The 26,259-nt window shown below is 33.7% G+C and overlaps 1 protein-coding gene across 1 annotated transcript; it reads right to left on the bottom strand.

Annotated features, from left to right (window-relative positions):
* Positions 1-4,779: 4,779 nt before the first annotated feature.
* On the bottom strand, positions 4,780-12,316 carry LOC145026381 (purine permease 3-like). Its single transcript, XM_078976840.1, has 2 exons — positions 11,459-12,316; positions 4,780-5,374 (listed from the first exon to the last, which is right to left on the bottom strand). Exons 1-2 carry the CDS (start codon positions 12,227-12,229, stop codon positions 5,015-5,017), a joined length of 1,131 nt encoding a protein of 376 aa, XP_078832966.1. The 5' UTR covers positions 12,230-12,316; the 3' UTR covers positions 4,780-5,014.
* Positions 12,317-26,259: the final 13,943 nt, after the last annotated feature.

Genomic DNA, 26,259 nt, shown 5'->3' with positions numbered 1-26,259 from the left:
TACCACTAGCCACCATTTTGGGTGGTTGTGTGCGTATGTGTGTTTTGGATTAACATTTTATGTGAACAAGAATGCTTTGGATAATGTTTTGGCCTAAATTTATAACTTCCACCGTTAAAAAGTAGTGATCGCCGCCTCCCGCCGCCATGGACCGCCTCTGACCATCACTACCCAAGGTGGCATTGGGTTGTGTCTAACTTAACAATAAATGACCTAAGCATCTAACCTTAGACCAAGTGGCACATGTTTGGGTTGGAAACCCTAATTAGGGTTTAGAAAACCCTAATGTTAAGAAAACCCTAGTATTGGAGTTTTGTCGGGACCCACATTAAAATGGTTAATTAAACTTTAAATTATACTCGATAATGCCCTACGATTAACTTAATGTAGTATTGGACTCAATGAATTATGTCCTTAAGGGGTCAAGTGTGGAACACTAACCCTAGTTATCATTTTATGTGGAAACCCTAGAATTGGGAAGCTCTATTTTGGACAATGATCGGGGCACGTATTTGGGATATTACTTTGATTATTATTATACCCGTGAGTGACTAGGCCGAACCTTAATCAGTCCTACCCTTAGGTTATTATGTCCTTAGGGACTGTATATAGTCATGTAGGATATATGGAAGACTCTTGATCTAGGCTCTTTTACACATTCCTTTTTTGGTTGTGGTTCCAAAGTAGCATCACCTGTTCAGGTGTCTATCTCACCTCTGAGTATATATGGTCATGCATTACTTGGATTGTTGATATTTAGTATGCTACTATGCTGTAGTGATATGTTAGATCTATATATTGGTATTGAGTATGCTATTATGTTGTAGTGATCTGTTAGATCTGTATCCATGTATCGAGTATGTTGCTTTGTTGTGCTGATTTGTTAGATCTATATCCTGGTATCAAGTATGTAGCTTTGGTGTAGTGATATGTAGAACTATATTTTATCTATACTTGCTAGTTATAATCTATAGAGTGCCCTTAAGGATTGTTTGTGGTCATATAGGATAGCCTGAGAACTCTTGGTCTAGGCTTTCTTGTATGTTCCTTGTTTGGTTGTGGCTCTAGAGTAATATCATATGTTTGGGTGGCTATCTCACTTATGGTTAGGTATGGTTACTAATTTCATGGAGTTTAGCTGGCTACGAGACTGTATGATGTGAGAGGACTATTAGGCGGTAGTGAGTTGTATGATTGATGTTTGCTAGTCTTACGTGCCTAGTTGACCCTTGATTGTTTACATGTCAACATGTTGTTTTTGTTTTCGGTTTAGGCAATCCTACTTTGTGTTGTAGGCCAAGATAGCTGGTGCAATCCAGCTGTAATCCATAGCCACGGAGGCTCGGGATAAGTGGTTGGGTTGAGGCGGTACGTCCAATAAACTCGGTATAGGTAACCATTCTAGTCCGATGATTGATTAGGTCGTTCCTCGTTTACTTTTTATGGTTATGTGTGGTATTTTGGGGGGAAAATCACTAAGCTTAATGCTTATCCAGTTGTTTATCGTTTCAGGTATTATCGGTGTTTATGGGAAGGCGAAGGCGGAATGTACACACTTATCAGTAGCATTGTGGATTCTGTGTTTTCTATAATACTCTAATTTGGAATAAATTTAATCTTGAATAAATGGTTTTTATTAATAATGGATTTATAAATTGTAAAGCTTTACCTAAATAAAAATGAAAAATTTTGGGTTTTGAAAATGGGACGTTACAAACTAATCCTAGGGGAAGGGCTTGGAAACCGTTAGAGAAAAAGCGTGAAGCAGTTCAGACATATACAAATACAACATCAATCAAGACTACCTCCCTAAGGCAGTATAAAAGAGGTAGTCCAAAATGTAATCAGTACGGTTATCATCATACTAGTGCTTTTTGCACATGTAGCAATTATGACAGGAAGGGCCACCTTGTTTAGAATTGTAGGTTTCCAACACCTGCACTAGCACCTATGAGGAACCACGGAGCCCCAACAATAGCAAAAAGTAAAGTTTTTATGAATGTAGGGAGGTTGGGCATTACAAGAGAGACTTCCTAAAGTTGAAGGGACAATAACGAAATTCCAGAAGAAGGTCATTTTTCATAAGAGCAAAATACGTCGTCCATGAACCAATAGTGGTCACTGGTATGCACTTAATTAATAATCTATAAGAAAATGTACTATTTGACTTTGGAGCCGATAGAAGCTACATTACCCCAGAGTTTAGGCAATTATGAAATCATCCATCTAATAAACTTAGGGAAACCTATACAGTAGAAATGACCAATGAACAAACCGATATCACCCAGGAAGTACTAGAGAATTGTACTATAGAGTTAAATAATCACATATCTCTCATCTACCTCATGTCTATGCTCACTAGTAGTTTCGACTTTATAACAGGCATGCATTATTTATCTCTTCATCATGTTGAAATTTTATGCTTTAAGAAAGCAGTGCGTTTATCCTTGCCGAGTAGAGAAAGCTAAACTATCTATGGAGACAAGCCTAGTAAGAACCTTAGAATCATTTTCGGTATGAAGGCCAGGAAATACCTGCAAAAGAAGTATTATGACTTTCTAGCCTACGTTGCCGATAAGAGAGTTAATAAAGAGATCAAAGAGGTACCCCCGGTGTGAGACTACCTGATGTATTTCCTGAAGATCTACTAGGAATACCACCTAAACGCCAAGTTGAGTTTAAGATATATCTGATTTTAGGAGAAAACCCTATAGAAAAGTCTCCTTATAGAATGGCACCATAGGAGATGCAATAGCACTCTAGCCCACTATAGGAAATTCATGACAAAGGCTTTATCAACCCAAGCTTTTTCGCCTTGGGGAGGGCCAGTACTATTCATCAAGAAGAATGATGAATCTTTCCTAATGCACATTGGCTACCGTGAGTTAAATAGACCGTCAAGAATCAATATCCACTTCCCCGAATCGATGATCTTTTCGATCAACTTTAAGGATCAATTTATTTCTCCAATACCAACCTAAGATTGGGATATCATCAACTCCAAGTTGTGGAAGAGGAGATTCCAAAGATAGCATTCAAAACACATTACGTTCATTATGAATTCTTTGTCATGTTATTTGGTCTGACTAATGCCCCAGCTGTTTTCATGGATCTTATGAATCACATATCCAAGCCCAACTTGGATAAATTTGTGATCGTATTTATTGATGATATTCTAATATACTCTTGAACCGAGGAAGAGCATGGGCAACATCTAGGGATGACACGTCTAAAATTCTACAAATCTCATCCAATGGCATATCGATCTCTAACTGTAAAATATATATGGTTATCCAGAGCATAAAAAAATATGTAAAATGATTACAAAGGGCTACTCTCCCAACCACACATCATGCCAAAACAGAGTAAATCACATATCTCCTAATATGATAGGACACATAGTTTGAAGATCAAAACCTTTGTCTCAAAGATGTCCCATCATACAAATGATACCATTTCAAGGACCATCATAGGATCTCTTAGGTGTAAGAGATCTAAAACCATCATTTGTACCATAAATAGATTTGATCAAATGAACCTACAATAAATTGGGACAATGATAAAATCTCCACCACAACCGAAAAATAATAGCTCCATTAAAAGCGAACAAACCCCTAACACCTAGTCCACCCTCTCCACTAGAAGCGAGGGATCTATCTCATCGAACCCAATGCATACGTCTCTTATCTAAATCTACACCCCAAAAGAAATTTTCCCTCAAAACCTCCAAAGAAGAGATAACAACAGAAAAAAAAAAAATGGGGTAACAACATCGACATCAAGCAGCTCCAGAGATAGTCGAGAATGGACTTAACCAAAGTAAGATGGCTTCCATTAGAAATATTCTTGGCCTTCCACCCTGATAATCTGCTCTGAAACCAATCCAACATAGGAGTCCAAGCAGGAATCCAACTTTTTATGGTCATTCATCAGAAACATTCGTTGATTTGGGGATAACTCCGACTTTTTATAGTCACTAATTGGGTAACTTAGTGATGACTTTTTATGGTCGGTAATTAGGTAAATCAGTGACAACTTTTTCTGTGACAAATTGATTAAACCAGTGACGATTTTTATGGTTATTAGTTGGATAAATTAGTGATGATTTCTTATGGCCACTAATTGGATAAATTAGTGATGACTTTTTATGGTCACTAATTGGGTAAATCAATGACCACTTATTTATATTGGTCACGACGGACTATAGTGGTGAAAAATGACCACAAATTTTTCCGTCATTAAATCCTTTTAGTAACCATTGTTCTATAGTTAGGGACTACATCATTTTTGTTACTAACTAGCATTTTTTTTGTAGTGTACGAGTGCGATATTCAGAGTGCTATTTCACTTGTGGGTGAGTTTCAATAATTGGAAATACGTTTAACTTAGTTTGATTGTAATAGTGGAGAATGTAAATATAAATGCTATTAAACAATAGTGAAGGGGTTAAAACAAAATTAAGGCTAAAGTCAAAAATGTGTTTTGACTTTGACCATAAAAAGAGTTTCATCGGATATTTTTTTATAGTTAGTTCAAGTTTCTGGTTTACATGTTCTTCAATGTACTCTTGTTTTCTCTTAAGTCATCAAGAAGTAAAGGGGTCTCATTGGGTCATTATTGTAATTCATTCTTTTCATAGAATATCTTCATGTTTGCTTCCACATTTGCACAAACAAAACAACATCGATGCTAATGTCAAAGTATCAAATTGTTAAGAATGGATCTTTTATCTACCATTGCAAAAGTTAATAGGCTATGGAAACCAATTTAGTATTAGTCTAAGGATGCAATCTCTAATTTACTCAATATTTATAATAACATGACAAAATATATTATACATTATGGAGTATTAAACAAACTTAAAATCGAAACGTTATTTGGATTCTGTTTTTGTAAGATAGCTTCGACAAATTTCAAATTTTCACATTTTATAACTAGCTTTAAGCAATAAAACGTTTTGGCTGATTTGAAATCCAAAATCAAAATCAGTTTAAAGCGTATACAATGGTAAAGATTATACTGAAGAGTAATTAGCTTGCGCTAACTCTATTGATTCTTGAGTAGATTGTGTGTTATCTTTGGATTTTTTCATGAACTTATACTCTCCATAGAAATAAGAAGCAAATCCCCATAAAGACAAAACGAGCGCAACGCCTTTTTCAGCTTGAAACTTCTCTTTGTAAAAAACAACAGCTAATACCTCTGTCACCGGAAGAAGAACAGCAATTATGATCCCTGATAATAAGGATGATGCACAAAAGATCACGCCTATGGCCCCCAAGAAGAAACATTGCCAAATTAATGCACTAAAACACATTATTATGTAATACTTGGTTTCCCCCAAATCAAACTCTCTTGCCTCCCTCGGAATCACCTACAAAGAACATGATTAAAGTTAAATAAATCCTTAATTTCTATATAAAAGCAACATTTCATCGTATCAAATACTACAAAAGAAAATGGCCAAATGGTGATGTTACATCCATATTCCAATGCATTATAACCTTACTATGAAAATCATCATTATGATTTCTAAGAAACTGAAGGGCTGCTCCTAAATTATTTCATCTAGTAGGACTTGAACCTTCGACCTCAAATAGGAGGGACAACATCGGATACCGTTGGGCTAGAAACCCTTTGGTTTCTGAGAAACTGTTAGAGCAATAACTTTCACTCCCTATCTAATAAATAAAAATAATTTTGTTATTTGTCATTTTCTAATACATTATGCCACATTGTTTTTTTGTTATTATTTTCATTTTATTTTATTTCCACGTGTCATTGTATGGTTCTTTTTATTTTATTAAATTTCATATAATATTTAAATGTAATAATAAATACATATTAATTTCATTAATATATTTCCCTTCTAATTTCAAAATTAGTAAACTAAAATTCCATTAGTTTCTTTTGTTTATTTGTCTAGATTATTTGTTTAAATTTAAAAGAAAAAAAACACTTTAATTTTTATAATTCAATTTTTTTTCTCACTTTTTTTTTAAATAAATTCAAACTTCAAATGTTTAGAATTTCATATATAACTTTAAATAAACTCATGTAATATATAATTCTCACAACTAGTTTTGAATAAACATCTATTTCCGTATTGTTATGCACACATTATGTAAAAAAAATCAAATGTAAAATATAAATGTAAAAATGATACATGCACGTGCCATCAATGTGGATGATATATTCTACTTTTTTATTTATAATAACGACATATTTATAATTTTTACCCATAATGAAAATATATTTATAGTTTTTCCTCGAAATGAAAGCATTCTTACAAGTTTTATCAATATGGTAAAAGTAGTGCTTGAGAATTTGCCTACACATTATATGTCAATTTACAAAATGCTTGTTACAGAGCAAAGAAGGCTAAAGGCCATGCAGAATATATTTTTTAATCGGTGATGATATGTAGGAGATGAAAATTACATGGGTCAAATGTGACAAGTGTTTGGCTAGTAAGAAGTTGGGTGCTCTTGGAATTGGTAGTATTTTCTCTTGAGTAAATTACACTAATGGCCCCTATGGTTTAGGGTAATTTTCGCATTTGATCCTTAATTTATATTTTTAACACGGAAGGTTCCTATTGTTTGTTTTTGTTACGCGCTTGGTCCCTGTCATATATAGAAAGACTATTTTACCCTTGATTTTTTAATCTATTTAAATAAACAGATTACCAACCCTACCCCTCTCACCTTACTTTACCAGCCCTATCATTTTTTCTTATTTAAATAATAGTCGTTTTGGGTAAGATAGGGATCAAATGTGTAACAAAAACAAACAGTAGGGACCTTCCGAGTTAAAAAAATAAGCTAGGGATCAAACGTGCAAATTACCGAAAACCATAGGGACCATTCGTGTAATTTACTCATTTTCTCTTTGAATAGAAAATGACACCCACGAATTCAAAATCCCTTCGTTGTTACCCGAAAGCGTTGTGAGTTAAAGTTGTGCATACAATTTATGGTATTGGCGGGAGTGTTAGTGCGGATAGGATTACGAATTCGTCATAGCCCTTGGGTTGCTATTCTCAAATCGGTCAATTTTTAACATGATAAATGGGTTGGTTTCTTGGCTGCGTAAATCCCGGGATGGTGAACTTATTTCTTTTTAGGATGATACTTGGTGCGGTGACAGGCCACTCAAAGACCAGTTTCCTTATGTTTATTCTCTCAATAATGACAAGAGCTGTGCTAAAGATCAACTTCATCTTAGTGATTGGTTCTCGGCTTTTAGAAGAACCCGAGGGGTAGGGAGGAACTTCTTCAGTATTCGATTTTGAGAAGAAGTACAGATATGGTTGTGTTGAATGGTCAGATGGATGGTTGGCATTGGTCTCCCAACGGTCCTACGATGAAACTATTTTTTTTAAAGACCGAATCCATAGATTGTGGGTATCATAAAGTTATTTTGTATGCCCCGATGAATTCAGTTAAGGAACTACACAACATCGGGTGTAAGAAAAAACAAAAATATCACACACTTAAGATATAAACTCTTGTTAATTTTTCATGCATGTTTTTGTCATTTTGCCTGAAATAGTTTTTAAAATAACTTGTCCTACAGTGAAAATCTTACTTCTAAGCCCACAATGAAAACGACTCTTCAAGCCCATAAGAAGGAAAACTCATGTTACAAACTTTTACAAGTTTTAGATTATTTAAATTGCTATTGTCTAAAAAAGAATATCTTAATTTTATTGATAAACAAATGTCAGAATAATGTTATTATAGATAAAAATAAAAAGTACTACTTATGTGAAAAGACAAATAAAAATTTGTTTTCCAAAATTATGAAATATTAAACATTCAAATTAGTTTAAAAGGATATTCTAACAACCTAATAAACCTTTTTGACATAAAGAGAATTTCAATGTTAATCATCTAAGAAACTTTTGCTAACTTTTTGATAGAAAGAGAATTTCAATGTTAATCATCAAAGAAACTTTTGCAACTTTTTGATATAAAGAGAATTTCAATGTTAATCATCAAAGAAACTTTTGCTAACTTTTCGATATAAAGAGAATTTCAATGTTAATCAACTAAGAAACTTTAGCATCGACATTAGAAAGGTGGGGTACATCAAAGAGGGATTTGTTTGGAATCAAAGAAAAGGTGTGGGGTCAAAAGTTGAGAATGAGAACCATGAGGATGAATTTGGTCCATACCGGTACAGCGAGTGTACTATTGGTTTTTTGGGTATCCTTATCATAATACAGTATCTGTCTATAATCGTATATATTATGTATTTTAGGTTAATATTATAGAGTTATGAAATAAGGAGTAATTACAATTATAAAATATCATATTTCATATAAATCACACATACTATTAATATATAATTAAGAAACCAAATATATTTAGATAATAAAATTATGAGAAATTAAATTACCTCTTAACTTTTATACTAACAATTATTATTACCAACTAAAATTATGATAAATCGTTATTCAATTTAATTTTATTTGATATATCCTTAATATAACCTTAATGAGTTAGTTAAAAAAATATGGAATGATGATATTTATTATAATTTTATTAGGTAGAAACATTTATAGACATAAAAAATAAAAAACAATTTAATTTCTCTAAAATTATAACTCTTCTAAAACTATAAAGCGGTTTGGGGTTAGGTACATGAGATCATATCGAGCACGTAATCATCTCATATCTAAGACGTATTAATTAAGAAAAAATCACATACATGATAACCGTTTACCTAGTAAAAAAGTATCAGGTTTGATATTTTTATCAAAGTATTTTTGTCATCTTATGTATAAAGGTCTGTTATAAAAATACATAGGATTTTGAACTTAAATATGTTATTTGATTTCTAGTATTTCATGCAACAGGAACGTACAACTTTTGTTACATATATCATTTGTAAGTCAAGCAAATCTAACCTACAATATAAGAAATAATACTTTATTTGACCAATGTCTAAAAAGTTAGAGAGCATCAACCGCATTTGGTGCTTGGTGTATGATCAGGTCATGTGCCTACCTTATATAGGTATCGTTCAAATTTTGTGCGATTGATAATTGATGATGCTTTATATAAAGTTTTGTTTCAAACTAGTTAGGTTTCTTTATAAGGTTCGTCTTTAAAATATCTTAAATGGTAACTTTTATTGTTAATGTGTGGAATTTTATACTCTATGTATAATAAAACCGACACCATATCAAAACCAAATATGCCTACTCTATATTTGTTTGTTTTCCAAAAATCATTTTTTTGGTAATAAATATCGTAATCGATATATAATTTTCTTATTTATAAAAAAAAACTAATTTTCGTTTTAGAAACTATTTTTTAATTACTTAATATAAGGCTGGTTTATTGCCCCCATTAGCGGAGGGTAAAAAGAAAATCATTCAAAAACCAGGTTAGAATTACTATAATTATTAACGTTTAGTTAACAAAGTAATTTCCATATATAACTTACTGTAAATATTGTTTTAACCCTAGAAACATAAATTAATCTTTAAATCAATAAAAATATTATGTACACTTTGACAAATTCTGTAGACCAACATTTTTTTAGTTTTATTTTAAACCATATCGAGAGATTAGATGCATAAACCATCATACAATATGAAAAAAAAAAAAAAAAAAAAAAAAAAAAAAAAAAAAAAAAACTATTTGTTATTTGAGTTAAACGGTGTTCAAAATAATCTACCAATTTCATCTTAATTTTTCATCTTAATTTTCTATTTGTTTTATTGTTACTATAAAGATAATTCTCAATTTTGTCCGGATCAAACCCTCCTCAAAGCAGCGGTAGGTGAGAAGGGCTCATCCATGCAAGTTTTTCACCAACAATTGGCACTAAATTACGCAATGCGAAAGAGTATGTGCTTAGTTAGTGAGGATTTTAAATAAAAAAATCTCGATTATATAATATTGTGTCCCAATTAATGGAAAAGTTATTTATGTTTTTTAATAGAATATGATAGATTATCGGTTATAATATGGTAATGAACTTTTTTGTTCAAAAAACAAAAACAAGAGAAATCACTGATAAAATCTCAATATTTTTTGTTCAATTTGCGATTTAATCATAAATTATATTTTTTTAATAGAAAAATCATAATTATTTTATATTTTGCCAAATTAACGAATCAATCCTTAATTTAAAAAAAAAATGTCAGATTATCGTATAAAATTAAATAATTGAGACTTTTGTATTAAAAAATAAATATTGGAATTAAACCTTATTCCGACAAAAAATATTGAGACTTTATCGTAAATTTCTTTTTATTTTAATTATAGAAAATTACCTTGTAAATAGTTCAACAATAAAACAAGATCAAGTATAAGAGCATCTTCAATGTTAAACCAATATCACTGATCAAAAATATTGTTACCTCATTATTTTATTTTTACTGACCTCTAATTAATTGTTTCACCGATGGTTAACTTTTTCATAACTTTTTTTTTTAATTTAACTAATTTTACTCTTGTCGCCGCCTGATAGAGACAGAAGCGGGGGTCACCGGAGTTATCTGCGTCGAGTGTGTCGATTGAAAGAAAGAAGAGAGACAACTCAAATGTCAGCGCAGAAATAGAAAGAGTCGAGCCGAAAAAAGTGGAATTCTTCTAAGATCCATTGCTCGATTTTCTGCATGCTCTGCTTCCAAAATGCAGAGAGACTTGCGAAGACAGATCCGGGTTGGTTGGTCCGGAAAGTCATGGGAGAGGCAGGAATAACCCTCTCATTTAACTAATCTTTTTAAGCACATCATATTTTAATATAATCATTCAATCATGTACACACAATTTACATATTACTATAATTTATATTTATATATTATATATTTATTTATCCATAAATTTTAGATAAATAACAAATAAATCAAAGTAAATCAAAGGGTTAAAATGAAATATTATTAAAGAAAAAAAAAGACTGATTGTTCATTAAACTATATTGGTGAATAAAAAAAAGTCATGCAATCCAATTGTGTTTAGTTATTTTTTCCACTTAACCAAATAGTAATAAATAGTAATAAGTTATAAAAAAAAACCTCTCATCAAAGATGCTATAAAAAAGATGCTCCAAGTAAATATAAAACTTTATCATAAATTAAATTATTCAACTTACCAAAATTTCTTTCATATTTCTTAAAATACGAAGGAATTTCCAAATTCATTTTTGAAAAAAAAATAATAATAAGGCAACTTCACAAAATATGAAATATAGATATAAAGAAATTTTCAGTCGAATGGATAGCAAACTAATTTAGAATATTAAAATATTCAAAAAGATAATACTATTTTTCTTTTTTTCATATCTATGGAAAGATGATCATTCATGATCCCCTCATTTACGTTAGTTCAATTATTAACTGAAAATCAAAGGAAATCAAATCAAATAATTGACAATATGGAGTCAGACGGCAGTGCGTGTTTTGTGTGAGAGAGAAAAAACAAGCTGTAATGAGTTGTACCTTGAAGTCATTGTTGATGATCATTCCAACCATACAAAAGATAGTAGCAAACAAACACATAACCATCTGAATCTCCAACACCAGTGTATATGTAATAGCTTGTTTTGCCTTGTTGTACGTTAGTTCGATCAACGGCAGAATAAATCCATACAGCACCGCCGCCGCCACCGTCAGCACAAACCCCATCACATACTGCTTCTTAGTCTCCCCCTCCGGCCGGTCACTGTTCGTATGCAACGCCAGCACCCCCGCACCAACGGTCAAAAGCACCACCGCGTTTACTGAATACGCTGTGAATTTTTGTTTCACGAGAAGGTAAGCAAAGAAGGCCGTGAAAGCTAGCTGAGAAGCAATGATGAGGGCGGAGGTGGAGACGGGGAGGCGGGCGACGCCGTAAGCGTAGAGATAGTCGTCGAAACCGGTGATCACACCGACGAAGGCTACCGCGAAGAACAATCTTGGACGCATGTAGATGAACGTTGTTCTTTTATTGTTTCCGTTATTTCCGGCTGCACGGCGGTGGAAGTAGAGGATTATGAGGACAATAACGATGAACGGCCACCCGGCGGTTTCCAGGAACGAGGATAACCAGACGCGGTTGCCGCCATGGATGAAGTAGAGCCGCATAATCAATGGGCCACCACAGTTTCCGATGGATAACAAGATGCAATTCAAGATTAAAAGCGTCTTCTTTGCCGCAGGGCTAACTTTAACCGTCATGGGTGCGGTTGTGCCCGTGGTGGTGGTGGTGGTGGTTACCTTCTCCATCATATGTAATGATTGAAATTAGTTTCGAGCAAAGGAAGGGTTCGAGGGGACAAAAGGGATGCAAACATATAACACTACCATAATGAAGTGTATTTATATATATATACTATACGAGGATAAAGTTTGACTAAGATTATTGGGCTAAAATGGCGTTAGGTAAAATTTTAAATATTTTAAAGACAAATCATACAATATGAAATGCTGTGAAATAACAACATTGAGGTATTCATACAAACATGAAATGGCTTTTTGAAAGATTAGCTCGTGTAGAAGGCCTAAATGGATTTTAAGATATTCCAATAATCCTTCAAAATACTTGAAAAGAATCCGAGTAGTAGCGTATCTCCTCGAACAACTCCCGATCAAATAAAAAATTCATCCGGTTTTTTCATGTTTTGTTGCTCCAGACACCAGACTGCTTTTGTTGGTCACCAAAATCACATTGGAGACTATTCTAAACCATCAGCCTTCTACGTCTCTTGGTTGATTTTTGTTTTATTATTATTTTTTTTTTTAAAACTCTTTCTGGCATCTTTGTCTAAACGGCAAACAGACATTTTTTCCGCTGTTTATTTTTAAGAATATTGTAGACTTAAAAAGGTTCTCATAAGACATGTTGAAAAACTCATGGACGTAATTAGAATTTGATAATATTATATGATTTGACGTTTCATTTAGATACGACAATACAATGATGTTATTCTTTATCTTTCAAAAAATAAAACTATAACAAATAAAAACAACATAATTAACATCACTAATACTTATAGTAGTAATACATTAGTATTCACGTTCAAAATATAGTAATAAAAATAATAACAGTTTACTTATTACAAATAATATAGTATTTTATTGTTACTACATAAATACATTAGCGTTTTATATTATTTGAAACTTTCTGGACAAGCATTTTCAGGTGTCTAACAACTTTAATATATATATATATATATATATATATATATATATATATATATATATATATATATATATATATATATATATATATATATATATATATATATATATAGAAATATAAATATCATGGTTTATTTCTTTGCCTACAAAAAGATAACAATCAAATAATTGTCTAACTTATTATCAATATTAATATTTTTTAAACATAAAAAATATAAGAAAATGTGCAGTGTTATTTTTATAAAGCATTTAAAAAAAAACTACTAGTGCCACTAATAACTATTTTTTTTTATTAGTGTAGAAAGCTAGTTATTATTATTGAAAGAAATAATTCAATGAGTTAGAAACTTAGAATTAATCACTTTTTATATTATCTTATATAGAAAATAATGTTATAGTTGGAAATGATCTAATGAATTAAAATGCATAACTTTTTACATATGTTTGTAACGAGACTTGAACTCTCAACTTCGAAAAAGAAAAACAACACCAGATACCATAGAGTTTTAACCCTTTGGTAATTAAAATGCATAACGTAAGTGTAGATTAAAATAGGATGGATAAATGTATACACTTAAAATAGGATGGATAAATGTATTAATACGATTAAAATATAAAAATATTAACATCGATTTTAACAAAATCATTTAAGAGGGAAGGTTGTGACTTCTTGTGGCTCAATTTTTATTTATAGGTAAATTATTCTACCCGTTAGTGATAAAATAGGATACTAATGACTTGTATTCATAAAAATAGGTAGAGACTAATATATTTAATTATTTATCATAATGATGAACTATTTAACCTTACTAAACTATAACAAACGATTTAAATTAAAAAAAAAAAATTAATATAAAAAAAGAAAGGAATTACCATGTCATCGTCTCACTCTTTTGTTAGAGCACTATGTTGATTATGATCCGACTTCGTTTCAGATTTTTCATTCTTGGTTTGAAGTTAATCTTGGTAAAACATTGCCTATAATTATTATGTTCATAAACTGATTACATTATATATATATATATATATATATATATATATATATATATATATATATATATATATATATATATATATATATATATATATATATATATATATATATATATATATATATATATAAAAGTTACATATTTACACTTTGTATCCTCAAACTACTAGCTATATAATCAACTGTCTAATATTCCCCCGCAAGCTAAGCTCGGGTAACGAGCTGTAGCTTGGAGCACAAATCGATAAATCGTTGAGACGGTACTGGCTTGGTGAAAATGTCTGCAATCTGATCACGTGTAAAAATAAATTGAACATTAAGTTTTCCTTCAACAACCTTTTCTCTAACAAAGTGAAAATTAACCTCTAAATGCTTTGTACGCGCATGAAAGACATGATTTGTTGATAAGTAGGTAGCACCCAAATTGTCACACCATAGAACTGGAACTCATGTTTTGAAAATTTTAAGTTCTCGAAGAAGAGCTTCCAACCATGTGAGCCCAATCATTGTGTCTGCTAAAGCCTTGTACTCGGACTCAGTTGATTACCTAGAGACAGCCCATTACTTTCTAGCTAACTAGGAAATGAGATTATTTCCAAGGTAGATGGCATATCTCCCCGTGGATCGACGTTCATCAGGACAACCAACCCAGTGTGCATCTGAAAAAGCATTTACAAAATGAGCATCAGTATAGGCATAAAGAATGGAGCTGGAATTATGTTGGATTAGAAGGCCATAGTGAGATGTCCCTTGAAGATATCTGAGAATCCATTTTACAACAGACCAATGATTCTCAGTGGGAGAGTGTATAAACTAGCAGACTTTGTTGACTACAAAGGTGATATCAGGACGAGACAAGGTAACATACTACAAAGCACCAACCATCTGCATATAGCGAATCGGATCATCAAATAAAGGACTATCACCAAGAAGCAAATTGACAGTAGTAGTAATAGGAAAGGAAACTGGTTTTGCTTTGGAGAGATTTACTCTTTGAAGTAGTTCTAGAATACATTTGCTTTGAGATAAAACCAAATCCTTATGTTTTCGAATCGCCTCAATACCCAAAAAAAATATGAAAGATTTCCTAAGTCTTGAATTGCAAACATGTGACTAAGACTTTTGATGATATTATCAATAGCAAGAGAATTATTTCCGATGAGAATAATATCATCAACATATACCAACATATATAAAAGAACCCCTTTAGATGAGCAGACAAAAAGAGATGGCTCTGATACCAAGTTAATCTTGGTAAAACGTTGTGTATAATTATTACGTTCATAAACCGATTACATCAAATATATATAAGTTACATATTTACACTTTGTATCCTCTAATTACTAGCTATATAATAATCTGTCTAATATTTGAGATGGGGGATTTTGATGGGATAGTTCGTAGTTCTTTGGCGCAATCGTTGGACGGGATAGAGATTACGAATCCTTGGGTTATTTTTAATAAGAAACATCAACTTCTTAAATTTAATCTGAGGGTTTGGAATTCTAGTACTCGTGATTAGTGGTCTAATAAAAGGAAAAATTTATAGGATAAGATCGAGTGTCTGGATGCTCTTCTCATGGAGGATTTGGGATCAACAATTTTGAGAGAGCGAAAAGTTACCCTTATGAAGGATATGTCAGAGATGGATCATCGTTTCTAGTCAAAGGTAGCACAAAAATTGAAGATAAAATGGAGCATAGAGGGCGATTAGAATTCAGGTTTTTTTCCATAGAGTTCTTAATCACAAACATTGTCAGCTAGCTATTCATGATGTGTTGACTGACATGGTGTGGGTGGATGATTTGGTTCAAGTGTAGTAGGAGTTTCAAAGATATTATGAATCTCTCTTTTCGCAAAATAATGGGTGGCGCCCTAAGACTGATGCTACATATTTTAGTACTCTCTCGGTGTTGCAAGTTCAACATATTGAGGCTCTTTTTTCTCACTAGGAAATCATAAAGGTTGTGTGGGATTGTGGTTCAACCAAGGCCTCTGTACCTGATGGTTTTACTTTTGGTTTTCTCAAGCGGTATTAGAATCTTGTAGCGGACGATGTGGTGGCTTTTGTTACAGACTTTTACCATTATTCTTCCATTCCAAAGGGGTGTAATGCTTCTTTTTTTACTGTTATCCCGAAAGTTAAAGATTCAAAGACAACAAGGGACTTTAGACCTATTAGCCTAATTGGGTGCCAATATAATATTATTTGTAAACTTTTAGCTAATAAGTTGGGGGTGATTATTGCTAGTATTGTTAGTTCAGAGCAGTTTGCCTTTATTAAAGGGAGACATGTTTATGGATGGCATGTGTGACATCCCCAATTTCACGGCCAGAAAAGACCGATTGTGTTTATGCTTGTTTGAAAATCAGAGTAATATTTTACATAAAAGTGTTGCGGAATTTGTTCCCAAAATAAAAATATGATAAAGATTTATCAAAGCATTTCCGTAGAAATGTATTTCATTAAAAAGACTCAGGATGTCATGTTCGATACACATCAAAAGCATAAACAGTAGATTATAAGCCTTACAACAGTTATTTACAACTACTGGTCTATAATCCAAAAATCTCTCATCATCATCCAAATTATGCTCTGGGTCCACTACCTGTACAACAGAAAGCTGAGTGGGTCAGGCTTGGGAGCCTGGTGAGCATATAAGGTTTTCAACCCACAAATAATAATAATTTTATTAATTTCATCGATCAAAAATAAATTTATTAATTTCATCAAACCAACAATAACCCTGATTACCCATTCCCGTTATCCTCACGTTACGTCCCTAAGCACCTATACAAGGGACCTAGTCTAAGGATTTTATCATCGAGATGGACTTTACTGCTAAGGGGATTCCTCATCCATATATGTCCGTAAGGCAACCATGAGGGGATGGAGTACACCGGTGAACATCAAGCCCACAAACACCTATAGGTTGCGAGCCTGGTAGCGTTCCACTAGACTGTCTAGAAGAGTCTGTGGTCGTCATCCATACTCCGCTAAATGACTGGAACAACAACAACATCGAGGCCTCTCATCATTTTAACACACACCAACTATTTCATCTACCCATGTTATACGCAACATATTTAGAGATAAAATATATATACAATTTAAATCATTTTAAAACTTGTATAAAACATTCATTCAACAATCATCTCAAATAAATAATCAATATATATATATATACACACACACACACACACACATAGCACGTATTTATATAAAATACTTCATATCTATGTGTAAGATAAAAGTGACTATACACTCACTTGATTTGATGATAATCGGGCAGCAATTCGTTCCTTAAAATGATCGTTTCTGATAAAACCGGGAGTTTTATTGAGAAATCGGGCTCTTCAAAATCGAAAAGATAAAATTTTCCGGATCTTCGGGCACTTCGGGACGTATTCCGGGCTTTAAAAATGATATCGGGGCTTCGGGGGAAGTCAAAATAGTCAAAATATAAGTTTAGGGGTGAAAAATGTCAATTTTCCAAAAGTACCCAGGAGATCTTGCAACCCCCCTATTTATAGGGTGCGAGACCAAGGGCTGACCGACTGAGAAGACTCCACGTAGTGGCTGCGAGGCTCGGACACGAAGGGAGGACGTGGCGGCGAAGGGGCGAGGCGTGTGGCAGCAGCGAGGGCGAGACACGGAGGCGAGTTACACGAGACCGAGACAGGTGGTGAACATGCATCGGATCCGGACTTGGCCACGACTCGGTGACGCGGAAGCTTCGGCCACGAGGCGGTTTCGCGAGAAGGGTGACGTGGCCGACTCCTGTTCATGCGAATTTTTAGAATATTGCACCCAAATCTTCTAAAATTCATAACTTTTGCATACGAGCTCCGTTTTTAACGTTCTTTATATGAAGGCGTAGGCGGGAATATATTCTACAACTTTCATTTAGACTTCGTCGGCTAATTTTGAATTTAATTTTAATATTGTTATTTTTAACAGACCGGGACAGAAAAATCTGTTAAAAATTCATAACTTCTTCATCCGATGTCTGTTTTCGTCAGTCTTTTTACCATTGTACTACTATTGACGAGATCTTCAATTCTCATTTAGGTTGTATCAGCTAAATATCGCTCGATCTTAAATTCGAGTATTTAGCTGTCTACTGCTAAGCTAAAACTTAGAAAAATCATAACTTCCTCATACTATGTTAGATTTGGACGTTCTTTTTATCAAAATTCTCGACTTAACGAATACTATGACTTTTGTTTAGATTGTTAAGGCTAAAAAGCACTTTATCGTAAATTCACTTTTTACACTTCCCGATGCCGTGCATTTTCCGTCGCGAAACTTCGACATGTCATAACTTCTTCGTTATAACTCGGATTTCAGCGTTCTTTATATCTCCGGAATCCTTGTTTCGGCCACTATAACTCTCTTAAAAGATATCGGATTTTTCTAATATTTATTTTCAATGCTTATTTTCATAATTACTTAATTAAATCATAATAATTAAGCAAATAAGCATATAATTCACATGATATTCACATAATTCCTCTTTATTACTTCAAAATGAGTTACAAAGGTTGATCTAGACTATTACAACATTATTAATGCTTTTAGCCCAGAAACATGGGCGTTACAGCATGTTCCTTCTAACAGAGGTGGTGGCTTGGAGCAAGGCTTCTAGAAATCTATTGTTGATGTTCAAGGTGGATTTTGGGAAGGCCCGTGATTCTCTTTCATGGTATTATCTCTTAGAGATCATGTGAATTATGGGTTTTGGGTCTCTGTGGTGTAGGTGGATTTTAGAGCTTCTGAGATCTACTAAAGCGTTGATTTTGGTTAATGGTTCCCCTACAGGAGAGTTTCAGCTTCATTGAGGCCTGAGACAGGGGTGTTTCTCCCCTTTCTTATTTAATGTTGCTTTGCTCAGGAAAAGGGAGGCTAATATTTCTGAAAGATCTATATACCCAAGAGTCATTATATAATGATATTGATAGAAAACATATGATCCTAAAGGGTCATACTAACAACAACTTGATACAATTAATTATTTATTAGAAATTGATTTTAATAAACATTCATAAACTTTTATAATTAATTAGAAATTATTTATTTTATGAAAATAATAATTTTCATTGGCAAGTAACATGATATATCATATGGTATGATTTATTAAGTCATGTAAATCTTTTGGACTAGAAAGACTTTTGTCTTTTAGCAAAAGAGATAAGGTTTAAAACTTATAAAGGCTTGAAAGAAATTTTTGTATTTTTTGTCTTATTTTTCCTTCTAAGATCGTAGCTAGTATGATAGATATTAGTTATGGTGTTTTAATTATAATATGTTAGGAGACATGTTTTAGAAGCATGAGAATTAAATATTAGAAAGCGGTATGACTTGTCTTAAAGTGTTAAAACCTATTGGGTAAAGAATGGACTTTAAGAAAGGCTTTCATCTCTTCTATTCGAGGGCTTGAAAACCAGAACATACACTACTCTTTCCCTTATCTACTCTCTAGCAAAAGGTGGTAGAATTCATGCTTTCATTTTTCACTCTTTATGTGACATCCCCTATTTTTTCAAAACCAAAAAAACCTTCTTTACACTTTAAAAATAATAGTATATTTGGTGCGGAAAATCCAAGTAAAATAAAACATTTTGCAGAAACTATCTCGTTTTATTAAAATATCTTGAGTAGAGATGTTTGTTAACATATCCCACCAGGTGTAACATCCCAAAATTTACGATCAAAAATATCATTTTAAATTAAACAATTACAAAACCATTTATCTGAAAACATCATAGAATCAACTCATATCAAAATCAGTGTATCCATAGTCAAAACATGTCCTGATAAAAACAATATCAGAGTATAAATCTATGACATCCCCATTTTCACGACCAGAAAGGCCGATTTGTTTATACTTTACTTTGAAAATCAGAGTATTTTTTTAAAGAAATATGTTGCAGAATTTGTTCCCAGAAAAACACAATAAATATGTTCTCAAAGCATTTCCGAAGAAATAATGTATTTTATTCATTTTAAAACTTTGGGATGTCATCGTCAATACATAAACATAAGCATAAACAGAACTTACATTTGTTTTTTACTAATGATTTACATCTCTTTAATCTCTCAGTGTAGTGTAGCTTTATATCAACACCTATGATACAAATAAACTGAGTTGGTCAGGTTGGGAAACCTGGTGAGTACATAGGGTTTTCAACCCACAATAATAAAGTTATTATGTTTTATCATCAAACAAATAACCCAAGTACCTATTCCAATTATCTTCTTTATTCCTTAAGGATCTACCCTAAGAATCATCCATCACTCATCCCTAGGATTTTCCTAGGGAATAGGCACGAAGTCCATCGTCGCCAAGTTTTATACAACAAGCACTAAATCCATAGTTGCCAGGGTTCATCCAATGGGTGCTAATTCCATAGCTCTAATTTATCAAGAATATTATTCACGGGAATCCACCTGCAATACATGTCAATGGATTTTTAGAGTACACCGACTGAGCATATCGTTCACAACACCTACAGGTTACTAGCCTACTAGTGTTCCACGGACCGTCTAGAATAGTCCATGGTTGTCATCCATACTCTGCTAGATAACAGGGCCAGCTTTTAGGTAAAGGTTTCTCTCATTTTTCACCCATCACCCTCATCTCATGATCTATATCACTTTTTCATCTCATCCTCCAATTCATTTTTCATCACACACCAACTATTTCATCTACCCATGTTATACCCAACATATTTGTAGATAAAAATACATATACAGTTTAAATCATTCTAAACATGTATAAAACCTTCATTCAACATCCATTTCATATAAACAAACATTATATATACACATAGCGCGTATTTTATAGAAAATACTTCATATTTATGTGTAAGATGAAAGTGACTACACACTCACATGATAAGACGGTGATTGGACAACACTTCGTCCCTTAAAACAATCTTTTTCAATAAAACCGGGAGGTTTGCTAAAAAACTGGGCTCTGCGCGGGCAGAGTTTCGACTCGAAAAACTCATTTTCTTAGAGACTTCGGGCCCTTCGAGGCTTTCTTGCGATGCTAGGATGGTATTCTAGGCTTGGGGTATTTATTGCAGGTTAAAAGAAAGTATAAGGTGTAAAGGAGTAAAACTTGTAAACAAAAATCAAAATGCCTCGCATTCTATTTATAGTAGCCGAAGCATGGCATTACGTTGCGCTTAACTTCTTAGTACGTGGGGCGTACTGCCTTGCAAGGCCCTACGTTGGGCGTAGACCGAGTATGTTGGGAGTAGGAGTGAATCACTTCGGACGCATCACACTCATAAACACGTGTGCACCATGCGAAGGATTAGGGCGACGTGGCCAACTTTGGACCATGTACATGAGTACGTTGGGCCTACTCCGTCGATTTTTATTTTTCAAACTTCAAAAATTTATAACTTTCGCATACGAGCTCCGTTTTTGACGATATTTATATGCACGTATAGGTATGACCGTGCTCTACATCTTTAGTTTAGACTCTGTCGGCTAGTTTTGACTTCATTTTTAAAGTTATATTTTTAACATGGTGGGACAAAAAAAGTCCATTAAAAATTCATAACTTCTTCATCTGACGTCCGTTTTTATTTGTATTTTTACCGTTGAACTACTATCGACGAGATCTTCGATTCTCATTTAGGTTGTGTCGGCTAAAAATCACTCAATCTATAATTCGAATTTCGGGTTGCACACTGCTATGCGAAATCTTAGAAAATTCATAACTTCCTCATATGAAGTCAGATTTGCACATTCATTTTATGTACGCTCTTGATTCAACGTATAATTCGACTTTCATTTAGATATCGGGTTTATCTAACATTTTATCTTGACAAATATTTTTATCCTTAATTTATTATATCATCCTAATTAAATATAAGGCGCATAAATTCACATAACTCATTCTTATTACTTCAAAACACATTACAACAGTTGACCTAGACTATTAAATCATCTTTAATGCTTAACCCAAAAACACGAGCATCACAATTCTCTCCCCCTTAGTACGATTTCGTCACCAGAATCATACATCAGCAAACAAATGCAGATAGCGACCCATCATGTCACTCTCGGTTTCCCAGATGATATTTGGCTCATTCCTATGTTTCCATCACACAAGCACTAAATCAACCATCTTGCGTCGCAACTTCTTAGTCTTACGGTCAACGATTGCCTCTGGTTCTTCAATTAGCCTCTTGCTTTCATCCATCCTTAACTCAAAAATTGGAATTATGTCAGGAACTTCTCCCGTGAACTTCCTCAAATAACACACGTGGAAAGTGTTATGAATACCATCTAGTTCTTCTGGTAGTTCTAGCTTGTAATTTTGGGTTCCCGAGTCTCTGAAGAACTTTAAATGGTCCAATAAACCTTGGGCTTACCTTTCCTCTTTTACCAAATCTTTTAAGTCCCTTCCACGGCGAGACTTTAAGTGAAACTCAATCTCCAACGTCGAATGTCACTAGTCACCTTTTCTTGTCAGCATAGCTCTTTTGACGATCCTGAGCTACTAACATCCTTTCCCTAATCACTTTCAGCTTTTCAGCATTCTGATGGATTATCTCGGGTCTCATAAACTGGTTTTCCCCAGCTTCAAGCCAACATGACGGCATTCGACACTTTTTTCCATACAAAGCTTGATAAAGTGTCATCTTGATGCTCAAGTAGAAACTATTATTGTATGAAAATTCTACCCGAGGTAAATTTTCATCCCAATTATCTTGGAATTCCAGGGTACATGATCTTAACATATCCTCTAACGTTTGAATCATTCTTTTGTTCCGACCAACGGTCTGTGGATGGTAAGTTGTACTTAAACACAACTTCCTACCCAATTCCTCTTGTAGACCCCTCCAAAACCTTTACGTGAAACGACTACATGATCTGATATAATCGTTAAAGGAACACTGTGAAGTCTTACTACCTCCTTCACATCGGCATTTTCAAGTTTATCCGTAGACCATTTTTCATTGGTTGCTATGAAGTGTGCACTTTTAGTGAACTGATCAACGACCACCCAAATCATGTCGTGACCGCTCTTTTTCTGGGCAGTTCAGTCACAAAATCATGGTGATGTCTTCCTATTTACCTATGGGTATAGGTAAAGGTTCTAAAATCCCATACGGTTCTAATGTTGTGCCTTAAACCTCGCACATGTCACGCACTCGGCCACATACTTTGCAACATCGATCTTCATCATCGGCCACCAGTAATAGGGTTTCAGATCCCTATACATTTTTGTGCCGTCGGGATGAATCAAGTACATGGTCTTGTGAGCTTCTTCCATCAGAAGATCCCTTATGCCTCCCGTCTTAGGTACCCAAATCCAATATTTGAATACCTTCAGTCCTTGACCGTTTGTACTGAACACTAACGTTTTACCTAAACGTTCTTCCTTTCGGTTATTTTTCTATGAAACTTCTTCTTGAGCTTTCTTGATGCTTTCCATAATCGTTGAGACAACTTCAATTTTTAACGCCTTTGGCTTTTTCCTTTTAAGGCTCACTTTCCGGCTTAGAGCTTCAGCTACAACATTTGCTTTACCAGGGTGGTAATGTATTTCACTGTCGTAATCCTTGAGTAACTCTAGCTAGCGTCGTTGTCTTATATTCAATTCTTTCTGATTAAAGAGACACTGGAGACTCTTATGATTAGTGAAAAGTTTGCACTTTGTGCCATAAAGATAGTGTCTCTGTATCTTTAAAGCGAATACTACCGCCGACAACTCCTGATCATGAGTGGGGTAGTTCTTTTCATGTTGTTTCAATTGTCTCGATGCATATGCTATCACTTTATCCTTTTGAGTCAGAACAAAACATAAACCAACTCCAGATGCATCACTATAAATTATGAGTTATTCAACTCTATCTTGGAATCATCAACAAGACATGGCTTGTGTAATGACTTTATACGTTATCTCTTCATCCTAGGTAATATTCATAACTATTATGTTCCTTTGAATGAGTATCTAACTTTTGGAATTCTTGTCTGTAGGTGGTGCTCGTTCTTGCACCCGATCTCTAACCCATGTTGGACTTTCAATCGTGACCTTCAAGTCACAATCTCAATCCTTTTTGGATACTCCTTCTTCTCCTTAACAAACTTAAGATAATTTTTTTCCTTCGATTACCATAATAGACTGATGGGTCATGTTCTAATTACCTCTCGTCGTATGATGCAAAGCTTAGACTCTGGTCTTTTTAGAGTCAAATTCCAAAATGGAATATACCTTCCTTCATGTTCTAATGTGATATAATCACATTCTAACATGCAACACTTCTAGCTACAAGCTTCTTACTTTAACAATGATTGCGGTACTTCAATCTTCTTGTTTGAGTTAGATACTACATCGGAATTGTTTCTTTGAACCACATGACTAACTCATCTTGGTCAGACTCGATTCGATATGACCTCTAGGGTCAGAATAAAAATCATCTTCTTAGTCATTACCGAAATGACGGTAACGATAAATATGAACAAAATGGAATCAATTACTAGCTTCTCGGTAACCTTGTGACCTTCCTTGATCCAAGTGTGATTCATGTGCTTCTGGTAGTATAGGCCTCTACTACCATTCACACCTACTCATACTCATCTTAATTATTGTCTCGTAGTTTTCCAAGTCACCATTCAAGAATTTCACATAATCATTTAACACATCAGATAACAAAACGAAGCTTTACATTATTTCCTAAAATGATTACATGGATGTTAAAGTTTAACCCATACTATGCCTCTAACAGGTTACACCACATGTTATTACGGCTACTTCATAGATGTTAAAGTCCTCATCCTTGATTCCTCGCATTGACACCTTCTTTGTCAAGGATTTTCTGAGATGCTTTTTGGCTTTAGAGGTGCATTCACTCTTGTTGCTTCATTTTTCTTCGGGCAGTCCCTAGATAAGTGCCCTCCTTCCCTACATCCATAGCACACCTTCTTATTAAATGTACACTCATCGACGAAATGCCCAATCTCTCCACACTTGAAACAGTTCACATTCCAGCCATATTTTCCAGAGTGTTTGTTTTTGCACTTCTCGCACCATTTTCCTTTATCTCCTCCTTTGCTAGATTTTGAGAACATGTTGCTCTTGGCGGTCCTTGAAGACCCCTCAAGCTTCCTCTTCTTGCCAACTACAACCTTGTTGGCGGCCTCGTCATTGATTATTTCTTCAACTGACTTAGCAACCCAGATAGTTGCCCCAAGAGTAGGTGCCTGGCGTACTGGCACAGTAAGTTCATCCTTACTTTGTTGAAGTAAACACCTTGTTTCTTCCATCTGTTGATCCAACATCATCTGCACCATTTCATGTACTCCTGCCATCATGATTTGCTCATGTGCAACTACTATTTCTGGTGCACTCTCAATCGCTTGTGGCTCAGGTTGCGGGTTACCATTTCCAAATCCGCTTTGATTTCTTTCCATTTTGATCTATACACCAAATTAGGCAAACTTAGATATTTATTCACGATTGATGTTTAAATCCTCCTTATTACTCTGAAAATTTACATGCTAGTTCTAATACCATAATCAAACGTTTAGAAACCTGTACACATAAAATTCTCAGATCTGTTCGGCAATAGACCATTGAACCGATCAAAAAATAACATATAAGGCGTCTTTATATAAACCATTTAGCACAATATAGCATTTTAGGCATCTTTCCTAAAATAAACTAGTGCTTGTGTCTAAAATATGGTAGACACTCATCTCATAATCATCGCTTAGCATTATAAGTTTAAGTCTAGAAATCCTACAAATTCCTAGTTCACTTAAACTAATGCTTTGATACCAACTGTGACATACTCATTTTCACGACCAAAAAGGTAGATTTGTTTATGCTTTAATTTGAAAATCAGAGTATTTTTTTAAAGAAATATCTTGCGGAATTTGTTCTCAGAAAAACATGATAAATATGTTATCAAATCATTTCCGAAGAACTGTATTTTATTCATTTTAAAATTTTGGGATGTCATCGTCAATACAGAAACATAAGCATAAACAGAACTTGCATTTGTTTTTTTACTAATGATTACATCTTTTTAATCTCTTGGTGTAGTGTAGATTTATATCGACACCTATGATACAAATAAACTGAGTTGGTCAGGTTGG

This window comes from Lactuca saligna, chromosome 1 (assembly GCF_052625555.1).
Source record: "Lactuca saligna cultivar CGN05327 chromosome 1, ASM5262555v1, whole genome shotgun sequence".
In the NCBI taxonomy this organism is placed as follows: domain Eukaryota; kingdom Viridiplantae; phylum Streptophyta; class Magnoliopsida; order Asterales; family Asteraceae; genus Lactuca; species Lactuca saligna.
The sequence above is the reverse complement of the archived record's forward strand: the minus strand, read 5'-3'. Positions and strand labels throughout refer to the sequence as shown.

What these genes read in the sequence shown, in the direction of transcription:
- LOC145026381 (XM_078976840.1), bottom strand. Translation starts at nt 12,229, where the DNA reads ATGATGGAGAAGGTAACCACCACCACCACCACCACGGGCACAACCGCA. An exon ending in TCATCAACAATGACTTCAAG is followed by an intron (nt 5,375 to 11,458) that starts GTACAACTCATT and finishes TGTTCTTTGTAG; the next exon opens with GTGATTCCGAGGGAGGCAAG.